Source organism: Muscardinus avellanarius (genome assembly GCF_963383645.1).
Source record: "Muscardinus avellanarius genome assembly, chromosome: 3".
Classification (NCBI taxonomy): Eukaryota; Metazoa; Chordata; class Mammalia; order Rodentia; family Gliridae; genus Muscardinus; species Muscardinus avellanarius.
Genome location: NC_137788.1, coordinates 105,022,314 through 105,049,407, shown reverse-complemented (window position 1 = coordinate 105,049,407; position 27,094 = coordinate 105,022,314). Strand labels below are relative to the sequence as shown.

At 43.2% G+C, this 27,094-nt stretch overlaps 1 protein-coding gene across 1 annotated transcript in view; it reads right to left on the bottom strand.

The window, feature by feature from the left end:
* SLC22A15 (solute carrier family 22 member 15) overlaps positions 1 to 23,205 on the bottom strand; it is a gene marked incomplete at both ends in the record, with an annotated part of 80,917 nt that extends 57,712 nt beyond the window's left edge. Inside the window, 2 exons of the mRNA XM_080692815.1 lie at positions 7,192 to 7,404; positions 23,119 to 23,205. Of these exons, the coding sequence (XP_080548941.1) occupies positions 7,192 to 7,404; positions 23,119 to 23,205 (300 nt within the window). The remainder of the gene's footprint in view (positions 1 to 7,191; positions 7,405 to 23,118) is intronic.
* Positions 23,206 to 27,094: the final 3,889 nt, after the last annotated feature.

The following is a 27,094-nucleotide window of genomic DNA, read 5'->3' as shown; positions in this document are numbered from 1 at the left end:
GTGCCTGATGTACCGGAGCAGAGTGTTGCTACATTGACTAACTTAAAGTACTAAGCACAGTTCTGCACCAATGATACCCAGGTCACTCTGATGGAAACAGGGCTTTCAGGAGAAATGACAGATGCCACAGCTGGGGCAGGTGGGTGAAAGATAACTCTGGGATATCTTGTTATGCCAAAAATCTTTGAAGTGCTTAGAAATGACCAAGAAGACACAGAGGGAGGTTAACTTCCCAGAGGACAAAATGGGCCTATTTTCTCTATGAAGCTAGTATTACCCTGTTACCAAGATAAAAAGATAATACAAAATAAAAACATAAGCCAAAACCTCTTACAAACATAAAAGCAAAAAGTCTTTAGCAAATTACTGGCAAATAGATTCAGCAATATATAATAAGAATTATATTCTTTCTCCATGTATAAAAATTAATCAGTGTTACACATCTACAAAATTAGAATGTATAGGGGGAAAAATCATACTGTTACCATACTGATATAGAAAAAGTGTTTAACACATTTATAATAAAAACTCTCAAGAATATTAAAATGAAGCCAGGCATGGTGGCTTGGCAGGCTGAGACAGGAGAATTGTAGGTTCAAGGCCAGCCTACCTACTTAGTGAAGACCCTGTTACAAAAATACTTTTTGATGACGGTGTAGATCAGAGATAGAATACCCCAGGGTTAAATCCGTAATACGAAAAATAATATTAAGTGGGGAACACTTCCTCAACCTGATTTTTAAAAATCTACAAAAACTAAAGAGTTGACATTATACTTAATAGTGAAGGACTAAACGTACCTCACTAAGTCACTGCTTGTGTTTTCATTTGGCCTCATGCTGGAAACTGTAACCAGAGCAGGATTTTAAAAGAAGAACTAAAACTGCCTCTATTTTGACAGGATTAAATACCCCTAGCCGGGCATGGTGGTGCACGCTTGTAATCCCCGTGCTTGGGAGGCTGAGACAGGAGGATCGCGCAGGGTCGAAGCCAGCCTCAGCTACTCAGTGAGGCTCTCAGCAACTTAGTGAGACCCTGTTTCCAAATAAAATATAAAATGGGTCTGGGAGTATAGCCCGGAAGTAGAAAGCCTCTGGGTTCCACCCCCAGTACCACAAAAAAAAAAAAAAATACTCCTAGAATTATGGACTTCACAAAGATCAAAGGATACAAGATAAATATATAAGAATCATTAAATTTCTAGACACTGAAATTTAAAATACAGTCCTACTTCCAAGCACTAAAAATAAAAAAGAGAAATATTTAGGTGTTTTTCTAACAACATATGTTCACAACTCGTATACTAAAGACTATGAAGCAATGATGAAAGAAATCAAAGAAATTCAAAATAACATACAGTAGCCGGGCGTGGTGGCGCACGCTTGTAACCACGGCATTCGGGAGGCTGAGACCGGAGAATCGCGGTTCATGGACAGCCTCAGTTACTGAGTGAGGCCCTTTGCAACTCAGTGAGACCCTGTCTCAAAATAAAGAATAAAAAATAGAGCTGGGGGTATATCTTGGAGGTAGAATGCCCTTGGGCTCCATTCCCAGTACCACAAAAAAAAATTGAAAAAAATAATAATAACATATAGTACTCATATACTGGAAGTTCAACACACTAAAAAATGTCAATTCTCCCAAACTGATATAAGGGTTTAAGACAACTCCTATCAGAATCCCAAAAATATTTTTAGTAGATATAGATACAAAAATTCTAAAATTTATATGAAAAGGAAAAGGAGCTAAAATAGCAAAAACAATCTTGAAAAACAATTAAAAATCAATTTACTCTATTCTAAGCCTTATTAAATAATTGCAAAAATATAACTCAATTTAGATGCACCTGTAGAGAATTATGCTGAGTAGAAAAAGTCAGTCCCCTAGGGCTCCAACAGTATGATTCCCTTTTTATGTCATTTTTCAAATGACAAAGTTATGATCAATAGTCAGGGGGGATTAGGAAAAAGTAAGTAAGGGAGGGAAGGGGCACCCCTCTGGAGGGAGCCTAAGGCCAAGACAGATCCCTTCCACTATGGGAATGTTTTGTGTCTCAGCTGTATCAGTGTCAGGTGCTTGGCTGTGACAGCACAGAATGGTCTGGGAAAATGTTACCAGTGGGGAAACTGGGGAAATAGTACACAGACTTTCTCTTTACCATTCCCTGCAAGTGCATGTAAATTTACAATTATTTCAAAATAAAACTTTAATTAAAAAGTTTTAAAAGGATGCAAAAGCCAGCTTGAAAAGGTTCCCACTAGTAAACTGGAGATTCTTTGAGCAGCAGAATAATTAAGGTCTATAATAAAGTGTAAGTCATTGAAAATAACAGGAATCTGTGAGTACACACTTAAGACGTATAGGCTAATAGACAAGCACCCAAGGGGGAGGGCTCTTGCTTATGGGAAAGAGCAGGATGCACACTAGTAACATGGAGGGGAAGGTGGGCTGCTTTCTCCTGCTTTATTCCTTTTCAAACTGTTTTTGCTCTTTTGTGCTGGACTAAGAAGTAACCATTTTGCCACCACTGAGGTTGGTCCATACAAGAGTCATCAATGAATACTAAATTGAAAGTGGGAATCTGATAAAGAACAATACATTTACATAATCTGAAAGTGATCCCAGAGATTTTCTTTTTTTATTCCTTGAAATGAAACAATAGTAACTGTTGAAAGCAGTCTTAGCTTATGCAGTGAGGTCACCATTTCAGACGCTTAGCTATCTACACAACACATGCTAAGTGGAAACTGCAAGCAGACAAACTTTCTGGGATCTGATGGGACCAAAAGGCGGACTTTGATGACCTCCTGCTCTCCCTGAAATGTTCACCGTGCCACTCCCCAAATCTGGGCCAAGACTGTCTTTCCCTAAAACTTACCTTGTAATCCTCAACTTAACTGGTGACCTCCTGGCCGTTTGCTTTGTTTAAACCCTCAATAAAAAGGGACTTAAACTACAGAAGGCCAGGAGAATTGTCATCTCTCTCTTCCCTGATCCCCCAAATATTAAATATATTTTTTCCAAATTATTATACCGACTCCGTGTCATTTTTGTGCGAGAAGACTGTTATCAGGAAGCTGCCTAGGGCAGTGACCTTCCATGGCAGGACCCATGGAACAATTTTCAGGGAGCTGCTTGAAGCAGCAACCTTCCATGGCGGGACCTCGGAGCAAGCAGCGTCCGCTAGAGCCCAAGATAATTAAGGCTACGAGGGGGGGAATCTCAGAAGACAGCTGGAATAATAATAAAAATAAACATCACCGAAAGTGGGCAGATGGATCTCGTGTCTCTCCAGATGTGACATCCTGAGAAGGAAACACTGCTTATAGGCTGTTCTGATCAGAGATACCTAACCAACCAAAAGGAGGGATCATCAGGTAGGACAAAAATAAAGATGCTCTCATTTTTTTCTTTTTTTTTTCTTTTTTTTTTTTTTTTTTTTTGGTGGTACTGGGGTTTTTGGAAACCCTTCTACCTCCGGGCTACACTCCCAGACCTATTTTATACTTTTTTATTTGGAAACACGGTCTCTTAAGCCAGCGCAGCTGGCTTCAAACCTGCGTGGTCCTCCTGTCTCTGCCTCCCAAGCGTGCACCACCATGCCCGGCTAAGATGGTCTCATTTTTAAAAGGAAAGGCAAAGGGTGTCAATTCTTTAAAAATATCAACAATTTCATAATCAGGGCGTGGTGGTGTATGCCTGTAATCCAAGTTACTGGAAGGGGGTGAAGGCAAGAGGATCACAAGTTTGAGGCCAGCCTGGGCAACTCAGTGAGATTATGGCTGAAAATAAAACTAAAAATGCTAGGAATATAGCTCAGAGGTAGAGCCCTTGCCCAGCATCCGAAGGCCCTGAGCTCAACACACACACACACACACACACACACACACACACACACACACACACACACTCACAGACACACACACACATACCACGTGCATAAACATGTATATATCCATATATAAGAGAATAAAAGGTGAAAGTCAAAGGATACTAAAAGTTATAACATCCAAATAGAATATGTAATTCTGAATGATTTGGTCAGTACATTTAGCAAAGAATCCAATTCTATCAAGGACTACATTGGGTCAAGTGATAAAACCAGATATGGATGGTATATCAACATTACTAATAAAATTTAAGTAAAACTCTAGTAGCAATACCAAATGACTTAACCTGATAACTGTACTAGGTGATGTTATAATACAAAGTCTTACTTTTAGAAATACACATTGAAGTATCTGGATGTAAAAGAGTGCTGGTATTTGCAACTTTAAGACTGCTTAGAAAAAACAAAGACAACAGTAACATCACTGAAGCAAAATATTAGCAAGAGATAAAATTAAAAGATGTAAGGGTATTCTTCATACTATTCTTAAAATTTCTATAACTTTAAAATTATTTACAAATAAAGACTTAAAAATTATTTGGCTACTGTTACCTAACAAATAAAGAACCTTAAGAGATGTGCATGCCAATTTGGATTGGATAACTTCCTAAAAAGTACAATAATTAAGAATACAGGCTTCTCAGTGAAGATGAATTTGGGTTTAAATAAAAAATTGAGACCTCCAGAAGTCTCAATTTCTTCAGTTCTTTGTGTGTGTGTGTGTGGGGGGGGGGTCCTGGGGGTGGAACCCAGGGCTTTCTACCTCTGGGTTACACTCCCAGACCTATTTCATACTTTATTTGGAAACAAGGTCTAAGTTGCTGAGAGCCTCACTAAGTAGCTGAGGCTGGCTTTGAACCTGTGTGATCCTCCTGTTTCAGTCTCCCAAGCGCTGGGATTACAAGTGTGTGCCACCACGCCAGGCTCAATTTCTTCAGTTCTAAAATGGAGAAAAAATATTGCATAGACTTATTGCGAGGATTAAATGAGACAAGGGTTGTAAAATCTCCCAGTGTCTGGCATGTGGTAGTCATTCTGCAATGCCATTTGTTATGTGAATATGTTAGTGGCAGCAGTGGTTACTGCAGCTGTTAGTGTGTCCTGCAGGTACAGTGGCGACCAAACATGATATCTGACCTCAAAAACCTTTTAAATCAGAGAGTTAAGCTGGGTGTGGTGGCATACACTTGTAATCCCAGCACTTGGGAGACTGAGACAGGATGATTGCACAGGATTAAAGCCACCCTCAGCTACTTAGTGAGCCTCTCAACAACTTAGTGAGACCCTGTTTAAAAATAAAGTATGAAATAGGTCTGGGAGTATAGCCTGGAGATAGAAAGCCCCAGTTTTCCACCCCCAGTACCACAAAAACAAAAACAAAAACAAAACAAAAAAAAACCCAGAAAGTTAGCTGGGCGTGGCGGCCCATGCTTGTAATCCCAGGATTTGGGAGGCTGAGACAGGAGGATTCAGGTTTGCAGTCAGCCTCAGCTACTTAGTGAGGCCCTCCATAACTTAGTGAGACCCTGTTTCAAAATAAAGAATAAAAAATAGGATTGAGGTTATACCTCTGAGGTAGAATGCCCCCGGGTTCAATCTCTAGCACCACAAAAACAAAACAAAACAAAAAAACAGAGAGTTGATCCGCGCATGGTGGTGCACACCTGTAATCCAGCACTTGGGAAGCTAAAACAGGAGGATTGTAGGTTTGAAGCCAATCTCAGCAACTTAGCAAGGGCTTCAGCAACTTAGTGAGACCCTGTTTCAACCTAAAAAAGAAAAAGGGCTATATAGCTCAGTGGCAGGATACTCCTGGCTTCAATCTCCAGTAAAGCGCGCGCACACACACACACACACACACACACACACACACACACACACAGATGAGCCAAAAACAATAGCTGGTAGCTGGTAGCATAAGTGCAAGCAAAATGCTACCAGAGCAGAAACAAAAGAGAATTCTTTCTGGGAAGTGAGCTGGGAAGGTCTCACAGGGTAGGTGACATTGAAAGTGGCCGAGGACGGCACAGGTAAATGCTAGGGTGGCTGGAGATGGCATCATTACCCCATGACAGGCGTAGGCTGAGAGCCCGGGGCCTGTGCAGGAAACTGTAATATTACTGGGAAAGGAGTGGGCAGGGCTGAAGTGCAGGAGCACTGGAGAGTACAGCCGAGCCCGCTGCGGCGTGTGAGAGCCTTGGGTCTCCATTATGTCCTGTGTGCGGTGGGAGAGTCACTGGAGGTTTCTGAGTAAGCAGTGCCACGACTGGGTTCTCGCTGGAAATGCTGCTTTGCAGTTGCTTAAGAAGTTAATCTAGTAATTATCAGTTCTAAGGAAAGACCAAGTAAACACCACCCTTAGCTTATCTTCTGTTTTTAGGATGTTCTACCCAGAGGCTAGTGAGCAAAAAAAGAAAACGACGATAGGAAAGGCTGGCTGGGGCCGTACTGCACACACACATGCAGAGCGTGTCCAGGGCCCGCACTGGCCATGGTTCAGGGCATCTGGCAGCCGCTGCGCTGTCCCTGCAGGGGAGTGGTCAGAGGGCTTCGTGGCAGTCAGGACCAAGGACTGTGCAAGGGCCCCGAGGCTCCCTGCCGCTCCAGGCATTTACCCTTTTAACTGGGTCACAGGGTCCAACAACAGGCCAAGTGGGGACAGGCACATGGACAGCCCTGGCAAGTAGGCAATAGAGATGGGAGGATTTCAATGTCTTCACAAGCAGTACCAGTGTTTTCCGGCCCCTCCTATCCTAGGGTCTCAACTCACCAGGCCATGGACCCTCCGTGTCTTTCTCTTTGGCTGGCTAGGCAGGACCAGAGCCTATGGCTGGCTGCAAAGCCCCCTCAAAGCAGAGCTTCCTGCTCACACCAGTAGAACCATATCTGTACATTGTGCATCCAAGGTGGTCCCTGTGACCTCCACACTGAACTGGACTTTAAAATGAACAGATGTTATAGATGGGTCACTACGGTTCTCTTGCTTTCCTTTGCAATAAAGATGAAAGTTTTAACTCACTTTCAAAGGACGCTATAATCAAAATAGGAGTTTTAGCTCTTTTGGAGTTTCTAAGAATTCCACCTAACTCAACTGGCAAGACACATGCTTCTCCCATGTATAGGGAGCAGAAAGAATAGAATGTGTTTTTATATGACAGTCTCCTTTGGTACAGTAAGACCTTTAACTTTTACATTTACAAGAAAGTTACCCGGAGATGTGGCTGAAATTTAAATCATAAGAGAAAAAGACGAGTTGCATCAGGAGGAAGGAAGCCATTTTTGGGGTGACGGCCTGTGGATACCTCAGAGGCAATGGAGGTGAAGCTGCCGCTGAAGTGCACGTGCTTGTGGATCTCGCTGCCGTTGGCGGTCAGGAGCCAGTCCCCAAAGGCCTGGTCCTGGCCAGCTGACTGGTTGCTGTGGCTCTGGTTGGGCAGGAGCTCAGCCAGGTCCCAGTGATACGATGGCGTGGCCCCGACCAGCGCAATGAGGATGGCTTCCGTGGCCACGTAGAGCTGAAAGAGCAAACACACGAAATCACATACTGCAGACTTGAGCTGTGCACGGGGAGGACTCAGGAAGCCTGCAGGCCTCCAAGGGTCTGCTACTTGCTTTTGTGTTTTTATGAGCTACAGAAATGAACCCCATCAGAAACCAAGGAGAACCCTATGAGAAGAAAGCTTCACGCAGTACATAAAGAACAGTCGACCTGCAGAGGACTTTATGCTCCTTCCATGGGTTTTCCTTTCATATCTGGGCATATCTGATGCTGAGGACTCTGCTTAGGTGGTTTGACACTGGAGGCGAAGGCCGTATCATGGGCTCTGATTTCAAAGACTGCCATTCTGGCCAGGAGTATCTTGCCCTTGGAATCATGATCTAAACAAGACATTGTCTGCAGCACAGTTGAATGTCTCAGAAAACAGTATCCATACTATTGCTTTACTAAAGCAGGTGAGTATAGCATATATTTGAATAGATAGTATTTTAAAATATGGTATGTAACTGGGCACAGTGACACATACCTGTAATCCCAGTATATGGGAGGTTGAACCAGGAGGATCACAAATTTGAGGCCAGCCTAAGCAATTTAGTGAGAGCCTTAGCAATTTAGTTAGACCCTATCTCAAAAAAAAAAAAAAAAAAATTAAAAGGCAAGGGGTATTGCTCAGAGTCAGAATGCCTCTGGGTTCAATAACCAATACCACTCCAAATATGGCATATAACTAATAAGATTTAAAGAAATTCAAAATCCCAGGGATATATATTCACTTCACAACCTTTACTTGGATATGATCTTGGTTTAATTTAACCATAATTGTCCTACACCAAAGAAAAATGCTTCATTCATTCATTCATTCGTTCATTCATTCACTAGTTACTGAATACATGTGTAATTGTCACTGACTGTTCAGGCTCTGTGGCTGCTACTCACAATTGGCTTTATAAGTTGTTGAGTCCTTTGTGGCTTTTGTATTCTATAGATTCCCATTTATATTAGCTCTCATTGTTAAATTATTATTTCAAGCTTAACATGTATTAAGAAACTACATAATTCTCCAAGCATGATGGTACACACTTATAATTCCGGTACTTGATAGAGTGAGACAGGAGGATTACAGGTTTGAGTCCAGTCTCAGCAACTTAGGGAGATCTTCAGAAACTTAGTGAGAGCCTGTTTCAAAATAAAAAATAAGAAGGGCTGAAGAGGGGTATCACTTAGTGGCAGAATGCCCCTGGGTTCAATCCCTAGTACCAAAAAAGAAAACACATAATTAGTCTTCTCCAGAGTGACAATCATGAAACCATCTCCATTAGCTTTGAACTTGGTGTCTTAATATACTTTTTTTTTTTTTTTGTGGTACTGGGGTTCCTGGAAGCCCTTCTACCTCCGGGCTACACTCCCAGACCTATTTTATATTTTTATTTAGAAACAGGTTCTCCTACGCCAGCGGGCACGGCTGGCTTCGAACCTGCGCGATCCTCCTGTTTCCGCCTCCCAAGCGCGGGGATTACAAGCATGCGCCACCACGCCCGGCCTTAATATACTTTTAAACAGAATAAGTGTCTAAAAACCACAAAGCATAAGATTTCTCTGGGACACATGGATGTGCGCTCTGGGCTGAGTCCTGTGAAGTTGGAGAGACTTGCCAACAGCTTCCTCTCCAGTGTGCAGGGAACGCAAGCAGGGGCTCCATACACCCTGACCTGCAGGGGCATCTTCAGCTAAGTGGAGAAGCGAAGGAGCTAGAGGCAGAGCCATTTATCACCACTGCAAGATGGAATTACTGTCAAGGAAAGAGAGGAGTCACGACATTGTGTGCGTCATAACAGAAAGCTAATGTAAAACCTAGGATGTGATTTCTCCTTCTTGGTAAGGCTGAAGGACCCAAGGCAGTCCCAATCTATTTCACAGCGATGGACTGTGGGCCTTTCTGTCGATGTACAAAGCTGCCACAGGGCAGTAGGTGTGCTGATTTATTATAAGATGCAAAAGAAAACATGTTCCTAGGCTCACATGTTCCCTGACCCTTATTTGCATACTACTAAGGACATTTGAGGAGGGGAGGTAATCAGCTTATAAAAATAAAAACCATAATAATCACAAGAACAGACAGATGATTCACTTAGCAGTCACTACAATCACAAAGCCACTGTCATCCATTTAGTCCCTGCACCCCTTGATTATAATCTGCTGAAATTTAATTGATGTGTATAAAGAAATGAAAATCACAGAGCAAGGGAACGGAGGGGAGACGGCTCAGAGCTGGTGAACACACGGCCTCCCGCCAGGCAAAGCAAACTGACATTGCTTTCTCTCTCAATGAGCTCCCTTCAGCTTTCTTTTCACCTGGAGGGGGGACTTTTCCCATCCCCCAAGATGCAGCGTCAGATATCGCCTTCCTTCCCATCTTGCCCTCCTCGCCAGCCTCCAGAAGTCCTCTCCTGCCTCTGTTCACCCCCGGAGCTCCATCTAGAGTTTTCTAGAACACAAACGCTTTCTTCACTGCATATTTATGTTCCATTCAACTTTGGGCTTCCAAAGCGAATGACCCAGATCAACACATCCAGCGAGGCTGTGAACAAATTACCAGGACAGATCACCAGTAACAGCAGCACAGGCAGCTCGGCGCCAGGTGCCAGCACTGGCCTAAGTTCCTGTTGGCTACACACTAACACATATTTTTATCTGGATTGTTCTAGGATAGGCTGTGTTCTAGGTACAGAGGTCCTCTAATTGGAAGTGTGCTTCATGATGAAGGCTACTATTCTCAGTAAACACTACAATTTGGAGAAAGTAATTAAAAAACAAGGGACAGATACTCAAATATACCTGTATTCATAACGTAGGGAACAGTGAAACCTAGTTAATCGGTATTATGTGTATGAACCAGTTATTACCTGACTTTATTCCTGGCAATCTGCAATCTCATCTTCTATGCCGTCCTCCCATCCATGCCTCCCTGGCCCACCCGATGCATCTGTGTATGTGCACACACACAAATACATACACATTCCAAGTCCTCCACAAAACACACAAGGCCACAATTGTATGTCACCAGAAAGGTCAGACCCCGCAACTCTTCTCTGCAGTGCCAGCCTCAGTGGAACCTCAGAAACCCATAACATACTCAGTTTTGCCAGCCATGGGTGGCAGAGTCTGCAGGCAGTAAGGATATGGAGGGATAATGCCATGCAAGGGTCACAGGAGGTTAGGTCAGAGAGGTGAGGCTTACACTCTGAGGACAGACCACACACAGGGCTACACCGTCACAGGAAGTCAAGGGTGGCTTGGCAAGCGCCTAGCCACGAGACGCACCACCTGCACACACACCACGGTGGTGGATTTCCTTAGTTTCCACCTTTGGCTGGGACAACTTCACATGGCTCACACATCCTGCTCCTTTCCTCCCGGTGGGGGGCGCTCTCTCATTATTTTCTCTGCTATTACTGTATCACTAAACACATTCGCATCTCGACAAATGGCACCCATCAGCAGATGGACCTTTAAGTCACAATATGAAATCAACATCCATTCTCCTTCCAAGTGGGACTAACAACATCTCAAGTAAATCATTATCTTCTCTGGCTCTACCTCCAGGGAAGAAGAACAAGTGCCACAGATGGCTGGATTTTTTTCCCCTCTCTCCCTTTCAATGTAATTAGAAGTAGAAAAATGACTAAAACACACTAGGGGATTGAAAATTTAAAAGTCTCAAAAAGGGAAGGTTTTTAAAGTAATTTCATATTAACAACATTATGAGCTCTTGTAATACTTCTCAGGAAACCAAAAGAGTCTCCCATAAATTATCTCATCACAATAGCTTGCACTGTGAGGTCATGGTGAAGTGTGATATTTGTTTTGTGAGGAAGAATGAGACAGGGGACGACTAACTGGATCATTCAAAGTTTCATTTACCACTAACAGTAATCCAGGATACGAATGAGAGCCACCTGATTTGGGGGCCAGAGATTTTCTTCAGGGAAAACAAGGGGACACCACCAAAGATGATTTTATCGTTGCCATTACTAGTCTTTTCTGCATCTAGTACTCCGTTATCTGATTGACCCAAACAAAAGCAATACTGGAGTAAGTAAGACCCTAATCATGAAGGCAGAACCATGTGTTCATTGCCCAGTACAAAGGGATATCTGATAAGTACTGATTGGCTGACTTACTGATAGTATCTATTTTTCATAGTTAGCATTTGAAACAACTCTGTTTCAAAATAAAAAATGAAATAGGAGGCCAGGCGTGGTGGTGCGTGCTTGTAATCCCCACGCTTGGGAGGCTGAGACAGGAGGATCACACGGGTTCGAAGCCAGCCTCAGCTACTTAGTGAGGCTCTCAGCAACTTAGTGAGACCCTGTTTCCAAACAAAATATAAAAATGGTGTGGGAGTATAGCCTGGAGGTAGAAAGACCCTGGGTTCTACCCCCAGTACCACCAAAAAAAAAAAAAAAAAAGAAATAGGGCTGGGCTGGGATGTAGCTCAGAGGCAGAACACCACCGCCACCACCACCACCATCACCACCATCACCACCACCACCACCACCACCACCACCATCACCATCACCACCACCACCACCACCACCACCACCACCACCAACACCAACACCAACACCACCACCATCACCATCACTACCACCACCATCACCACCACCACCACCACCACCATCACTACCACCACCACCACCTCCACCACCACCATCCTCACCACCACCACTACCACCACCACCACCACCACCACCATCACCACTACCACCACCATCACCACCACGACCACCATCATCACCACCACCACCACCATCACCACCATCCTCACCACCACCACCACCATCACCACTACCACCACCATCACTACCATTACCACCACCACCATCACCATCACCACCTCCACCACCACCATCCTCACCACCACCACCACCATCACCACTACCACCACCATCACCACCATTACCACCACCACTACCACCATCACCACCACCACCATCACCATCACCACCTCCACCACCACCATCCTCACCACCACCACCACCATCACCACTACCACCACCATCACCACCATTACCACCACCACTACCACCATCACCACCACCACCATCCTCACCACCACCACCATCCTCACCACCACCACCACCATCACCATCACCACCACCACCACCATCATCATCATCATCATCACCACCCACCCCTTAAATCCCCAGCACCACAAAAATTTTGAAATATATTTACTCTGAATAACTAGTGCCTGAAATGCTCTCTTCTCCATACTAATTCAACCACATTATGCCACCAGATCAGTCTTCCTGAAACACCTCAAGAAACTATTCTTGTCAAAACATATTAATTGAAAAGTGATGTTTCCTTGGCCCCAATTGTAATTAACCCACATTCAAGCTTTCTGCATAGAGCTATGCAATTTCCTAAACACAACTTTTTCCACTGTGTAATGTAAAAGCACATGAATCTGTATACTCAAGTCTAAGCCACAGCTCCGGTCAACCTTGAGCAATGACCTCTTTAATTCATTCACATCTAACTGGCCTATCCTAAAAAGAAAATGGGAGGCTTCTCCAGTCGACAGCAAATTGCATGGCCCAATACAAATAGTATCCAGTGCTTCTCAAACTTTATTATTTTTTTTAATGTTTTGAGGTACCAGTTCTTTTTTTTTGTGGTATTGGGGTTCCTGGAAGCCCTTCTACCTCCAGGCTACACTCCCGGACCTATTTTTTATTTTATACTTTTTTTAATTTGGAGACAGGGTTTCTTAAGCCAGCGCAGCCGGCTTCGAACCTGCGCGATCCTCCTGTCTCCGCCTCCCAAGCGCGGGGATTACAAGCGTGCGCCACCACGCCCGGCTCCTTATTTTTTATTCTTTATTTTGAAACAGGGTCTCACTGAATTGCAAAGGGCCTCACTAAGTAGCTGAGGCTGTCTTCAAACCACGATCCTCCAATCTCAGCCTCCCAAATGCTGGGATCACAAGTGTGCGCCTTACATACCCGGCTTAATGCTTCTCAGACTTTAATAAGCAGAGTCTGACCAAAGTCTGATATTCTGCTTTTCTAATGAATCTTAGCTATAAATACAGAATATCCAGTGTGCTGGCTAGGCCCACACTCTGTATAGCAAAAATAGGGAGTCTCCCTTTTATGCTTTTCCAAATTTTGTTTTTCCATCTGAAATGACCTTTCCATTTTCCACTAAGCTCAAGCCTCAAAGTGCAGTTCAAGCCCAAATCTATCTCTGAATGCTCCAATGAACCACTGTAGACCAGTGTTTCCTTTCTTAATTTTTACAACATTGAGTTGGCTGCATTATTTAATGGGCAATATTTCATTGTATGATTACTTGTGTTGACGGTCAAATTCTAATTTTCTATGAGTTGTTTTGTCCTATAGGAAAAAAACCTTAACATAATTCTATATCCCTCCAAAATAACCCAATACACCAATATGTACATAAAAGCCTACCACACTTACTTTTTTTTTTTTTTTTTGCAGTACTAGGGATGGAACCCAGGGGCAGTGTACCTCAGAGCTACACCCCCAGCCCTATTTTTTTAGTCTTTTTTTTTTTTTTTAAACAAGGGCTTACTGAGTCACGAAGGGCCTCGCCAAGTAGCTGAGGCTGTCAGCAAACCAAGAGCCTCTGGTCTCTCCAAATGCTGAGATTACAAGCTTGCGCCACCACGCCCGGCTCACACTTACTTTTAAACTAATTCCTTACAGAATAGTGTGGCCAAAGACATAGACATATGAATTGAAAGCCAGTCATTATGGAGCCCAATCTTTGTTCCTACTGCTAAACTAAGAGTGGACAAAGCCGGGCATGGTGGCGCATACTTGTAATCCCAGCATTCAGGAGGCTGAGACTTGAGGATAGCGATTTGCGGACAGCTTCGGCTACTTATTGAGGCTCTCCACAACTTAGTGAGACCTTATTTCAAAATAAAGAATAAAAATAGTGCAGAGGGTGTAGCTCAGAAATAGAATGCCCCTGGGTCCCATCCCCAGACCCGCAAGAAAAAAAAAAAAAGAGTGGACAAGCTAGGCATGGTGGCACACACTTGTAACCCCAGCATTTGGGAGACAGAGACAGGAAGATCACAGTACATGGACAGCCTCAGCTACTTAGTGAGGCCCTCTACAACTCACTGAGACCTTATTTCAAAAGTAAGGAATAAAAAATAAGGCTGGAGGTGTATCTTGGAGGTAGAATGCCCCTAGGTTCTATCTCCAGTACCACACAAACACACACACAGAAAATGAGTGGACAAATTATTTTATCGATATTTCTTTCAAGTAAAATGGGAATATCACCACTTGACTACTGCCCCTGTTATTTCAGTATAATTTTTAAAAAAGGTTTTAGCAACACTTTTCAACACACTGTATGATGTAGATCAGATGATAACAAACATGGTGAGACCCAAATCTTTCCTTCAAGGCACATACATTCAAGTGAGGACGATTCTATCCAACGCTGTAAATACCAGACCGATTGAGCCCTGGTAGAAAGGAAGTCCGGGAGAGAACAAAGGAAGAGGATGTGGATCCTCCCCAGGGTACTCAGGGACTGTGTGTGACGCGGTACTTGAGCGGGATTATGAAAGACGGCTAGAGAGTTAATTACAACAAAACTCAGGGGAAGGAATTCTTTGGCAGGAGCAAGAACCCAATAACAGTCAGAAGAGTAAAGAACACAGTTTTAGGGTTCTGTGAAATATTACAGGCTAGCTCAGCTTTCCCCAAACTTCAGTCACTCAAGTAGCCTTGCAAGACATTAAGATGTCCTTTTTTTCTTGTCTGCTCTTCTTTACTAAAAAGTCCTCTTTTAAATCCTTCAAGTGAGCCAGACATGGTGGCTCAGGCTTGTAATCCCCGCACTTGGGAGGCGGAGACAGGAGGATCGCTCAGGTTCAAAGCCAGCCACGCCGGCTTAAGAGACCCTGTTTCCAAATAAAAAAGTATAAAAAATAGGTCTGGGAGTGTAGTCCAGAGGTAGAAGGGCTTCCAGTAACCCCAGTACCACCAAAAAATAAAAAATCATTCAAGTGTTTTAACTAAAGTAAATTAATATAAAAATAAAATTGGGTATCAATACAGATATCACTGGCCAGATGGAACAATCAAAACTAAACACAATGTTACACAGACACATGTTGCCTAGTACATTTTTGTCTATGGTGGGCTACAAGAGTTATTTGCAGGCAAGATCTGGGCGGCTCTTTTTGTTTCTGGGGCCCAGGGGCTGGGGCAGGTGCTTCTGAGCCTCCTGTGCTTAGCCCTTCACTGGCTAGCCTACTCTGCAGGGCACAGCAGCTGGGCCTGCACTGCCCCTCCTTCACCTGCATGCTCCCTCAGCTGCTCTGACTCCTTGACCAGGGATCTGATTAAGTCTATGATGAATGAAAGGCATCCACTTCACCAAGGCTGGAGGCAGCAAGAATGGTACAGATTCCAGCCAATTATGACGGGCTGCAGGTCATACTGTCCCTTCCAAATGGCCTGCCCTGCAGACCTCGAGCTCCAACATCACACACAGAGACAAGAACATTATAGTGACTGCTGAACCAGCTCCCACAGAGTGTATGATCAAGGCTCTATAATACATTGTGCATAATTTATATACATAAGCGCACACACACACACACACACACACACACTCACACACAATCACACACACCACACATCTCCATTCTAGAGGTTCTGTTTCCTGCCTCTGTGGTTGAACTATAACCGACATAACTGTAAGCAAATATAGCAAAATACTGTCACTGATTATGTCTGGAAATAGGTGTGTGTGTATTAGTGACATTATTCTTTCTATTTTTTTCCATTCAAAGTGTTTCATAATTTTAAGGCCGGGGGTGGGGGCGCACGCTTGTAATCCCCGCGCTTGGGAGGCAGAGACAGGAGGATCGCGCAGGTTCAAAGCCAGCTGCGCGCGCTGGCTTAGGAGACCCTGTTTCCAAATAAAAAAAGTATAAAAAATAGGTCTGGGAGTGTAGCCCGGAGATAGAAGGGCTTCCAGGAACCCCAGTACCACCAAAACAAAAACAAAAACAAAAACAAAAACAAAGTGTTTCATAATTTTAAAAAGTAGTTTTAAGCCGGACATGGTGGCACATGCTTGTAGTCCCAGTACTTGAGAGGTTGAGACAGGAGGACTGCAGCTTGCTGACAACCTCAACTATTTAGTGGGCCTTCTGCACCTGGTGAGACCTTGCTTCAAAATAAAGAGTAAAATCCAGGTGTGGTGGTGCATGTTTGTAATCCCAGCATTTGTGAGGATGAGACAGGAGGATCACGGTTCTCAAACAGCCTCAGCTACTTAGTGAAGCCCTTTGCATCATAGCAAGACTCAGTTTCAAAATAAAGAATAAAAACTAAAGCTGGAGGTGTAGCTCAGAAATAGATGCCCCTGAGTTCCACCCCCAGCACTGTAAACAAACAAACAAACAATAAAACTAAATAATGTCATTAGGTGATGTTTTCTGCCAAAGTCTGAACCTTCTTTAATTCTTCAATTCTAGTTCATTCACTTTGTTATAACAAAAAATATTTTTCTCTTTTGGGTAAAAAATGAAAACAGAAAATTCCTTTAACTTTAATGCTGTTTAATACAATTTCCACATACCACTTAACTGTACCATGCAGGCTCTTCTTTGGGATGTCAGAGAATGCAGAAAAAGATGAGATTAGAAATAATTTTGGGGGGATCAGTGTGGAGGATCCTTAGAAGAATGGGAATGGACCTACCATATGACCCAGCTCAAACCAACATCTTCCTTCATGGGAATCACATAGTACTTTACAAATAATATATGGTGATAGCAGAAAACAAGACAAAAGGAATCAGCAGATCTTGTACTACTCAGAAGTAAAACATACTCACATTTATTATAGCCTTCTGTATAAATAGTGAATAGCCTCCTAGACTTTTTATTATGTAAACGTGGACATTCATCTTCTTGCAGAAATGTGTGTGATCACCCAGTTTTATCCCTCAGGGATGTTTCAAATGCCTTGCTGTGTTCATAAATGAGCAGCCTTGTATTTTGAAAATTTTAATGACTGTAGTGTAATGCTTCAATATATGGCTACACCATAATTTGGCTCTTGGTTTTCTTTTGTTACATATTTTTTCCTCTTTTTCAAAGTCTAGAAACCCACACAGCCATGATTTGGGGCCATTCTTTTTCCCTGGACTTCACTTCCTGCCTGTTGACTGATCACCACTCTTCTCAAGCCCAAAATTTTGACTCCTCAAAAAGGAGACTGGCAAGCTATGTGTGTCTTTGAATGTGATGACCTCTTTCTTCTAACACAGCCACTAACAGTGGTGAGAGACCAGGCTAATATTCTGAAAACCTCAAGGTCAACTAATTATTCAAATTAGTTACTAGACAACAGGCAACTTTAAGAAATCTTAAGACTGCAAAAGGAATTAAACTTTCCCATGCACAGTACTGCGGGGTCATTTGCCTAAGGTTATCCGGCACAGTGACAACACAGCATCCAAGCCCAGCATCCTTTCTGTCCTATTTACATTGCCTGTTTTAACAGCCTTAATGACTTCTCTTGTGCTGTCTTGGAAGGTAAGCCTTTCTCTTTTGGACAGCTGAGGGTGCCTTGCCAGGCATGCTGCTGGCATTTGGGTGCTACAGAAGCATCAGGACAGATGTGTTCCAAAGCACATCCCACTTTTTTAGATGCTCTGGACCTAAGGAAGCCCTCTACACTTTCTGGAGGCTTCCCTTATCTCCACAGCCTCCCTGGATGGAAATTGGTGAATGTCAGACATGAGACTTCACCTGCGTGACACCAGGGGGTAGTATCTGCCTAAAGACAACTTTTCCTGGGGGCCACAGGGGGCAAGTGGGGCTTTGGTCTCCCTAACTTCAGGGCCCCATCCACTGAAACTGGTGGAAAGAACACCAGGTGAGGGTTCCCCAGTTCCTCATAAACTCTCATGACACCCAAACTCCAAGCCACTGTCTAAGGCCAACAGAACAAACTGCTCAGGTAGAAGCTGCATACAATTTGTGCAAAGTAGCAGGGAATCCTGGTAGATGGGGCTGGGAGCCAACACAGAGAAGCTCTTGCTAACACCCACAGGCTCTCATCATGGCTGAACCCCTGGCGTGCTGAAGGCTGGTCTTAAAGCCTGTGATACAAACAGATCCTCACTAGTGTTTATGCCGTCAGCTCCATCACTTGCTTAGAGAAGGGAGTTTAGAAGAACCAGCTGTCAGCTGGGCGTGATGGCACGCGCTTGGAAACGCTGCATTCAGAAGCCTGAGACTGGAGGATCATGGTTCGCGGCCAGCCTCAGCTATTTAGTGAGGCCCTCTGTAACTTAGTGAGACCCTGTTTCAAAATAAAGAATAAAAACTAGGGCAGGGAGTAAAGCTCGGAGGTCGAATGTCCCCGGGTTCTATCCCCAGACCTGAAGAAAAAAAAAAAAAAAAAAAAAAGAACCAGCTGTCATCTGAGCCACATCTCAACTATTTAAACAGAGTATTGTTTGGGATGTCTTTAAAATTTGTGTTAAGAATATTTGCTATCAGGCCGGGCGTGGTGGCGCATACTTGTAATCCCTGCGTTTGGGAGGTGGAGACAGGAGGATCACGCAGGTTCAAAGCCAGCCGTGCTGGCTTAAGAGACCCTGTTTCACAAAATAAAAAAGTACAAAATAGGTCTGGGAATTTAGCCTGGAGGTAGAAGGGCTTCCAGGAACCCCGGTACAACAACAACAAAAAAGAATATTTGCTATCTTCATCATAGTAAAACTTACATGTATTTATCATTTTGCTTATTTTTTTCACTTAACATTGAAACATTGTTTTAGAGATTCAGTCCTATAGCAATATATAGTTAAGTTCATTCCTTTTATTTGTTAGTCTATCAGATATACACCATGCTTTATCTAGTCCTTCTTTGAAAGTCATTTCGGTAGTTTCTAATTTTTGTTACTAAAAACAGAGCTGCAATAAATAACTCCTTATACAGATATTCAATCTATACTATAGAGTATATACTCAGGAGCTCAATGATGGGTTTAATTTTATTATATGGTTCCAAATTGTTTTGTAAACAAGATAGTTTCTATATATCTTTATCTCGCCACACTATAACATTAAATCTTTTAATGTTTGCTAATACAGTAAGTGTGACTGGTATTTCCGGCATTCTAAGGTGCCTGTCCCAGATGACCACTGAAGGTAAACATTTTTTATGTGTTGACTATATGATAGTTTCCTCTTCTGCAAAACACCTGTTTCCTTATTCCACTTTCTATAATGCTGTGAAAAGATATTTGTTGTATGGGTAACATTGGTGCTTCTGTCGTTCTAGGATCTGAAAAACATAGTTGGGATTATAAAAATAACACATTCCTAAATTCAGAATACTGGACCTCAGCCGGGCGTGGTGGCGCACGCTTGTAATCCCCACGCTTAGGAGGCTGAGACAGGAGGATGGCACAGGTTAGAATCCAGCCTCAGCTACTTAGTGAGGCTCTCAGCAACTCAGTGAGACCCTACTTCCAAATAAAATATAAAATAGGTCTGGGAGTATAGCCCGGAGGTAGAAAGCCTTTGGGTTCTACCCCCAGCAACTAAAAAAAAAAAAAAAAAAAAAAAAGAATACTGTACTCAAGATGAAGTTCACAGTATAACATCATGATTTTGCTGGCAAAACTAATATTTGTTATAGGTTACATGTTCCTATTGGTTAATGTACATTTTAAATTCTGTGCGAATTATACTATAATGTATGATTCATGATCCTGAGGAAAACGAAGGGGCTGGAGCCTCTGGCTTAAGCAAAGAAGCAAGGTACAGTTTTGTTTTATGTTTAAGAGAAGAAAGAAACAAGAATTTTATTTCATCCTGCCTCCTCCAAACACCCTGGCAAAGAAGCACACACATATACAAATATAAAACAGTTCCTGGCATCCTAACAGCACTAGAAAGAGGAACAGTAATAAACTAAGTACAGTTATTCATTGCTAAATACCACAAATAGTTCCAACCCTAGGGAAGGCAAGCATATTTTGATAGTAAGAATTGTTCTAATTGTAAAGTTGTAAATCTAATTGCTTATTCATAAGTCACTATTTTTACAAAGAGCCATCTTTTTTCTCTAACTTTTTAAATGTATGTTAAAGCCACATATCTCTGTTATTGGAGTATTTGCATCCTCTCATGCTGAGGAGAAGCTGACATGTATCTGACATGTATCTCTTCTTTATGTATCTGGAAGCTGACCACGGTAGACATTCATAATGGTCTTTGTACGGAGTATGAAGGGATGTTTAGCAAATAAAACCAGATGGTGTGGCAATTCTCTATGATACATGGTACTATGGATAATTCAGGAAAGTGGCTGACTAGACCTAGTGAAGTGGCTTTGTTATGTGGTTTTGTCCTCTTAGTTTGAACTTGGATGTATTCTGAGTAAAAACTGTTAAAAATATTAACAATGGGCCTGAAGGAAAAAAATGTAAAAAGGTCTACAAAGTTTTCATCTCCACCCTCTAGTTTTGTGCCTGGCTATGGTTAAGATTTACCAAACTGCCAATACAAAAAAATACTTAAAGCTCTGCCTCACTCTCTCTAAAAGAGCTGCTGCTTTCTGTGGGCAATAGTCAGGAAAGTCCTTTGATGTCAAAAGCAGACAAGCCCTCTTTCCTCTTTCTAGTTAAGCCAATTTTTTAAGAAGAACACCCCCCTCCCAAGAAAGATGAATTCATCCATGACTCATAGAGAAGTTTCTGGGGGCCTCCACTCACATCCAGGACTGCTGAGGGTGGCCTACCACCCCCTGGATCTCAGTGGGGTGGTTGAGTCCTGACCACGGAGGGCTGTGAAGGACTCACTCTAGCCTAGACCCCTTCATTGGTGCAGGTACAGCTCCTGGGCACTTCCCCACCCACACCCACAAGGTAAACAAGTCAGGCATTACTAAAAACACTCTAAGACCTGTCTTTGCGCCACAGACTGACCAAATGTCAGACAAGGTTTAGTGAACAATCAGGGTCAGAGACTTGGAACTCCATGGTAGCAAACTCCAACCAACTAGGTCAACCATCAATAAAAGTAAGTGAAACTTAGCACGCCCTCAAACAAAACCCTGGCCTTTGCAGTGCCGCACTCTACTCCAGACAAACTTACCCCAGGTCAGTGGATACCTGGCTAGGCAGGTAAGAAGGAAGTAGAAGGTAGGAGTAGGGAGGTGGGGAGGCAGGCAGGACTGTTCAGACAGGGAGTACATTCCTGGAATTCTTTTTTTTTTTTTTTTGGCTGGTACTGGGGCTGGAACCCAGGGGCATTCTACCTCCAAGCTACACCCCCTGCCCTATTTTTTATTCTTTATTTTGAAACAGGGTCTCACTAAGTTACAGAGGGCCTCACTAAGTAGCTGAGGCTGTCTGCAAACCTTGATCCTCCTTGTCTCAGTCTCCTAAATGCTGGGATTACAAGCGTGCGCCACCACACCTGGCTCCTGGAATTCTTGGTTAGAAGAGAACAAGAATATTCTTGAAGAAATGGTTATAAGTGGAGATCAGATATCATGGTTGCAATTCTATTTTCTCTGTATTAAATACTATTTTTTAGAATGAACATTTGCCCTCCATATAAAAAGTATATTTAAACCTAAAGCAAGCTTTAAAAAGTTCAGAATACTGCCTATTTGTGAGCTAAAAACTGTTCTGCTAGGAGAAAGAACTGTCTTCATGTATCAGTCCATCATTTGAACTGTTTTTCCTGCTGGTGATGAAATCAACTGAACTTATTATCTGGAAAAGAGAAGCAATAAGTCAACTTTGACCTCTGCACATCTTCCAGTTGAGCCACTGCCTTATGCAAGGCTGACTTGTGGATTGGTGGTGATACCCATGCTCACTCTGTACTTACTGCGGAGTAACTATCAGCTCGTGTTAACTAATTAATTACCTGTTTAACTGCCTGCCTGCAGGGCCCATCATCCTCCTGAAGGCAGACACTTGTTGGGTACACATCCCAGCAGCTGCTGGGCACTCATTAAACATGCTAAAGGGAGGAGTACCATGGCAGGCTCCTATAGGTACTAGTGAAGGATTCTGAATGTCATGTCCTTAGAATACTGGAAGAAGCAGTTGATGTCAAGTGGGCCCTTTAAGCCCGCAAAGGAGTAACTCTTGCCTGGCAAAATTAATGTGCAATGACACTAAGCATATGGAACCACCATTTTAAGCTGGGCTGTCAAGCAGGTTCTGAGAATTCTTTATGATGAAAAAGGCATTTTACGTAGTAACCACACATTTCAGACAGCACTCTTTGGCTTATAATAGTCTCAACCCAAAGCTGGCTTCGGGCTGAATGAACCGGCAGAACTTAAACCAGAGATAAACAAATCCACTGCACGGAAAGCCCCTGGAAGAAGCCTCTCCGAGCCAGAAGAGGCGGGTGAGTGGAGCGCAGGATTCTGCCCCAGCTCGACCTTTGGGGCGCGCGGGTCATCTGGCTGTTGTGATCTAGATTCCAAGGTGACAGCGCCGCAGGTGAGGGCGACAGTTCCCTTTCATTTTTGCGGCGTGTTCCAAGTAATGCAATTCTGCCTTCCTTATTTGCCACTCCCTACACACACGCACACGCACACGCACACTCCTTCCTGCCCCCACCCAGCCCCTCAGGGTGGGCCCGAGCGGTCCCCTGCGGGCCGGGGCTCACCTGCAGCAGCACGGCCAGCAGGAAGCACAGGTACATCTGGTAGATGCCCATCTCGCCCACCGCCTGGAACGCCTCCTCCACCTCCATGGCGCGGGCGCGGGCGGCGGCGCTGGATGCTCGGCGGCCGGCCTCTGGGCTTCCAGTCGGAAAGAGTAATTTTTTGAGAGCAGCTGCAGTCTGCGCCGACTCCGGCGAGAGGAAGGAGGAAGTGGGTGCGGCGGGCGCGCTCGGGGATGGAGGCTCGGGCGGGGCGGCGGGCGAGCGGCGCGGGCGGCTCCGGCCTGCACCCAGCACCCAGCACCCAGCACCCAGCACGCAGCACCCAGCACCCAGCGCCTGCACAAACCCTGGAGCGGGGCGCGGAGCAGGGCCCTCGGGGAGCACAGCCTGCAGTCAGTTTCTATTCCTACTCTGTGCTAGGCGTGGTTAAGCGTGCAGAGAGGTAAGCAAAAGATGGCCAGACCCCAGCTACCCTGGCTTATATAAACCTGCAGGACTTACAGAGTAAACACACAACACCCGGAGGAGTCCTCTGTAGGCGGAGGTGATGGCCGCCACGCTGGAGGGGGAGGGAGACTGACAGCGTGGCAGGCCCAGGACCCTGTTGCCTGCCTTAGTCCTCTCATTCTTCCCCATAATCCTTTTTTTTCCACTGTTATTTTTATAGTTGCATGGTATTCCATTGCCCAGATCATGGACCCCAGTAGAGTATTGAGATATAAACCAGCGGTATCCTTGTCTTGCCAGCATGCTAATTTTGCTTCTAAAATTCTCCACTAAGTATGATGTCTATACTGACCACTCTTTAACCATCTGGATTTAGCTTGTTTGACAAAAGGATACTTTTTATGTGTGTGAGGCTGAGGGTAGAGGGAGAAAGAGCTTGTATTACTTTAAATTATTTTTTCTAAATAAGGTGACCTAACTGAGGGGATGGGTGAGGGTAAGAGGGAAATTCTCTAAAGCACATGATGTACTTAAACATATCAAAGTCAATCACTAAGCTAAGCATGAGAAGGAGGGAGGGGGAGGGAATGGGTGGGGATTGGGTAAGGGCTAATTGGGTGATATGTGCATGTATGTCTCCACCATCTTTTATCCCATTATTGTATGACTACAATGTACCAATAAAAGTTATAAAAATTATTTTTTCTACAAATATTTCTTGTTTATTTAGTTTTTCTATTGTTTTTTAACAGAACACACTTGTTCATTTTCTCTTTTACAGTTTTTAAAAATCATGCTGCCGGGTGTGTAATCCCAGTATTCGGGAGGCTAAGACGGGAGGATCCAGGCTTGTGGCCAGCCTCAGCTACTTAGTGAGGTCCTTTGCAACCTAGTGAGACCCTGTTTCAAAATAAAGAATAAAAAATAGGGCTGGGGGTGTAGCTCGGAAGTAGAATGCCCCTGGGTTCCATCCCCAGTACCAAAAAAAAAAATCATGCTGTATCTGAGTTTCTGTTTTGTTTTTCATTGGTGTGTGTGTGTGTGTGTGTGTGTGTGTGTGTGTGTGTGTGTGTGTAAGGAGTGAACCCAGGGGCATCTTTGCCTTGGAGCTACACCTTCAGCCCTATTTTACTTTGAAATTTGCTCTCTGAGGGCCTCGCTAAATTGTTGAGACCGACTGGGAACCTGCAATCCTCATGTCTCAGCCTCCCAAATACTAGGATTTTTGGCATGCTCCACCACACCTAGCCTCATTTTTCATTCTTAATATTGTTCATTTTTGTCCCTTTCTTATTAATCTTCTCTAGAAGCTTGTCTACTTTATTACTTTTCTATTTTTTATATTTATCTATTTATTTGCAGTGCTAGGGATTGAACCCGGGGGCATTCTACCTCCGAGCTACACCCCCAGTCGGATTTTTTTTATTTTTTATTTTTGAAACAGGGTCTCACTGAGTTGCAAAGGGCCTCACTATGTAGCTGAGGCTGTCCACGAACCATGATCCTCCTGTCTCAGCCTCCCAAACGCTGGGATTACAAGAGTGGGCCACCACATCATGGCTATTTAAATAATTTTAAATACTACATGACATTGTAGTTTACTTGTTCACCAATAAGCTATCTTTAGTAATTTTTTTTTTTTTTAGTTTCCATTAAAGGTTGTTGCTATTTAAAATTAGCGATGGCCGGGCATGGTGGCGCACGCTTATAATCCCAGTTTTCGGGAGGCTGAGACCGGAGGATCGTGGTTCACGGACAGCCTCAGCTACTTAGTGAGGCCCTCTGCAACTCAGTGAGACCCGGTCTCAAAATAAAAAATAAAATATAGGGCAGGGGGTGTAGCTCGGAGGTCAAATGCCTCTAGGTTCCATCCCAGACCCACAAAAATAAATAAATAAGTAAATAAATAAATAAAATAAAGTTAGTGATCATTAATTTAAATATTTTATAGACAGATAATATTAAATCTTAGAAATTATATTAGCTTTCTGGTGGCTTAGTATGTAGTATTTTTTAAAACTGTATCTACATATTGAAAATAATATATTGTTTCCATTTGTTTGGTGTAAGAGTCTCTATAATCTGTTGGATCAAGTGTGTTCATTTTATTAAAGTAGTTAATATTATTCCTGAAAATTTTTGGTGAATTTATTAGTTTTTAATAAATATATGGAAAGCTCCCAAATTTTTGCTTCTGAGTTTTTCTCTTTTTATTTCTACAGGCTCATAAAAATATTGTCAGTCCTTTAACCATAATGAACTAGTTCTTTTCTTTGTTTAATATTAATTTTACTGCATCACCTTATATGTTATTATTAGTGTTTTCTTTATAGTAGTGTGTGTTTGTGTGTGTGTGTGTTACTAGATATTAAACCCAGGAGTATTCTACCTTTAAGCTATACCCCCAGCCCTATTTTATTATTTATTTTAAAATAAGATCTCACTAAGTTGCAGAGGGCCTCACTAAGTAGCTGAGGCTGGCTGTGAACCTGTGATCCTCCTGTCTCAGCCTCCCAAATACTGGGATTACCAATGTGGGCCACCACACCTGGATCCTTATGTTATTTGACTCTTATTTCATCTTTTTACTGTAATCCTTTTAGTTTTGTTCTGTTTTAGGTGTGTTTATGGAAGAAGGGCTCCTTTTCTTCACCCAGTTGGATATCCTCTACCTTGTATTAGATAAGTTAAATCCCTTTATATTTATTGTAAGTGATAGTGTTGAAATGACTTTTACCTTTTCGTGTTGTATTTTTATGCTTACCATCTTCTTTCCTTTCTAGCCATGTGTTGGATTATTAAAAGTATTTTATATTGCCTCCTCTCTTTTACTCTTTTGGGAAGCTACAGATTATTACTAACATTATCATTAAGTGTTAACATCCTCTTTTCAGCAATGCTTACCTTTACTTACTATATCTATCCTCTTTTCATACTGGATAAGAAAGTGTCTGAGAAAACTCAGAAGAACATAAAGATGTTTCATTCTGGAAAACTTAGGTGACTCAAGAAATTGAGTCCTCTTTAACAGGCCGAGTCCTCTTCAGCAGAAGCTGTGAAGGATCCACTCCGCCTGGACTCCCCCAAGCTACAGGTGGGGCTTCAGGGCTTCTCCATCCCACACCTACGACGTCCCAAGACCCGGTCCTTGTAAGGAAGACACTGAGCCTGTGCAAGCCAGTGGCCAGGTGGTCACTGTGAGCACAGAAGGCGGGCTCAGGAGGCCAGGTGCGCAGTGCCAGGGAGTGGGACGCTTTCCTACAAGTGGTGGGGAATCACTGAGGTGGTGTTGTAAGTGGCAGAGATGTGATTTTAAAAAGATGATTTGGCAGCGATGGAAGGGGCAAACACATAATGCCATTTGAGAGACTATTATAATTGTCTAGGCACGACCTTATGAGAGCTGAAACCAGAAGAATGACAGCAGAAATGGAGACGTGAAGTCAGATTTAAAGTAAAATCTCAAATATTGATAGTGAGTACCCTTTGCAGATTCTGATAGAGAGAGATCAGGAATAATGCCCATCGT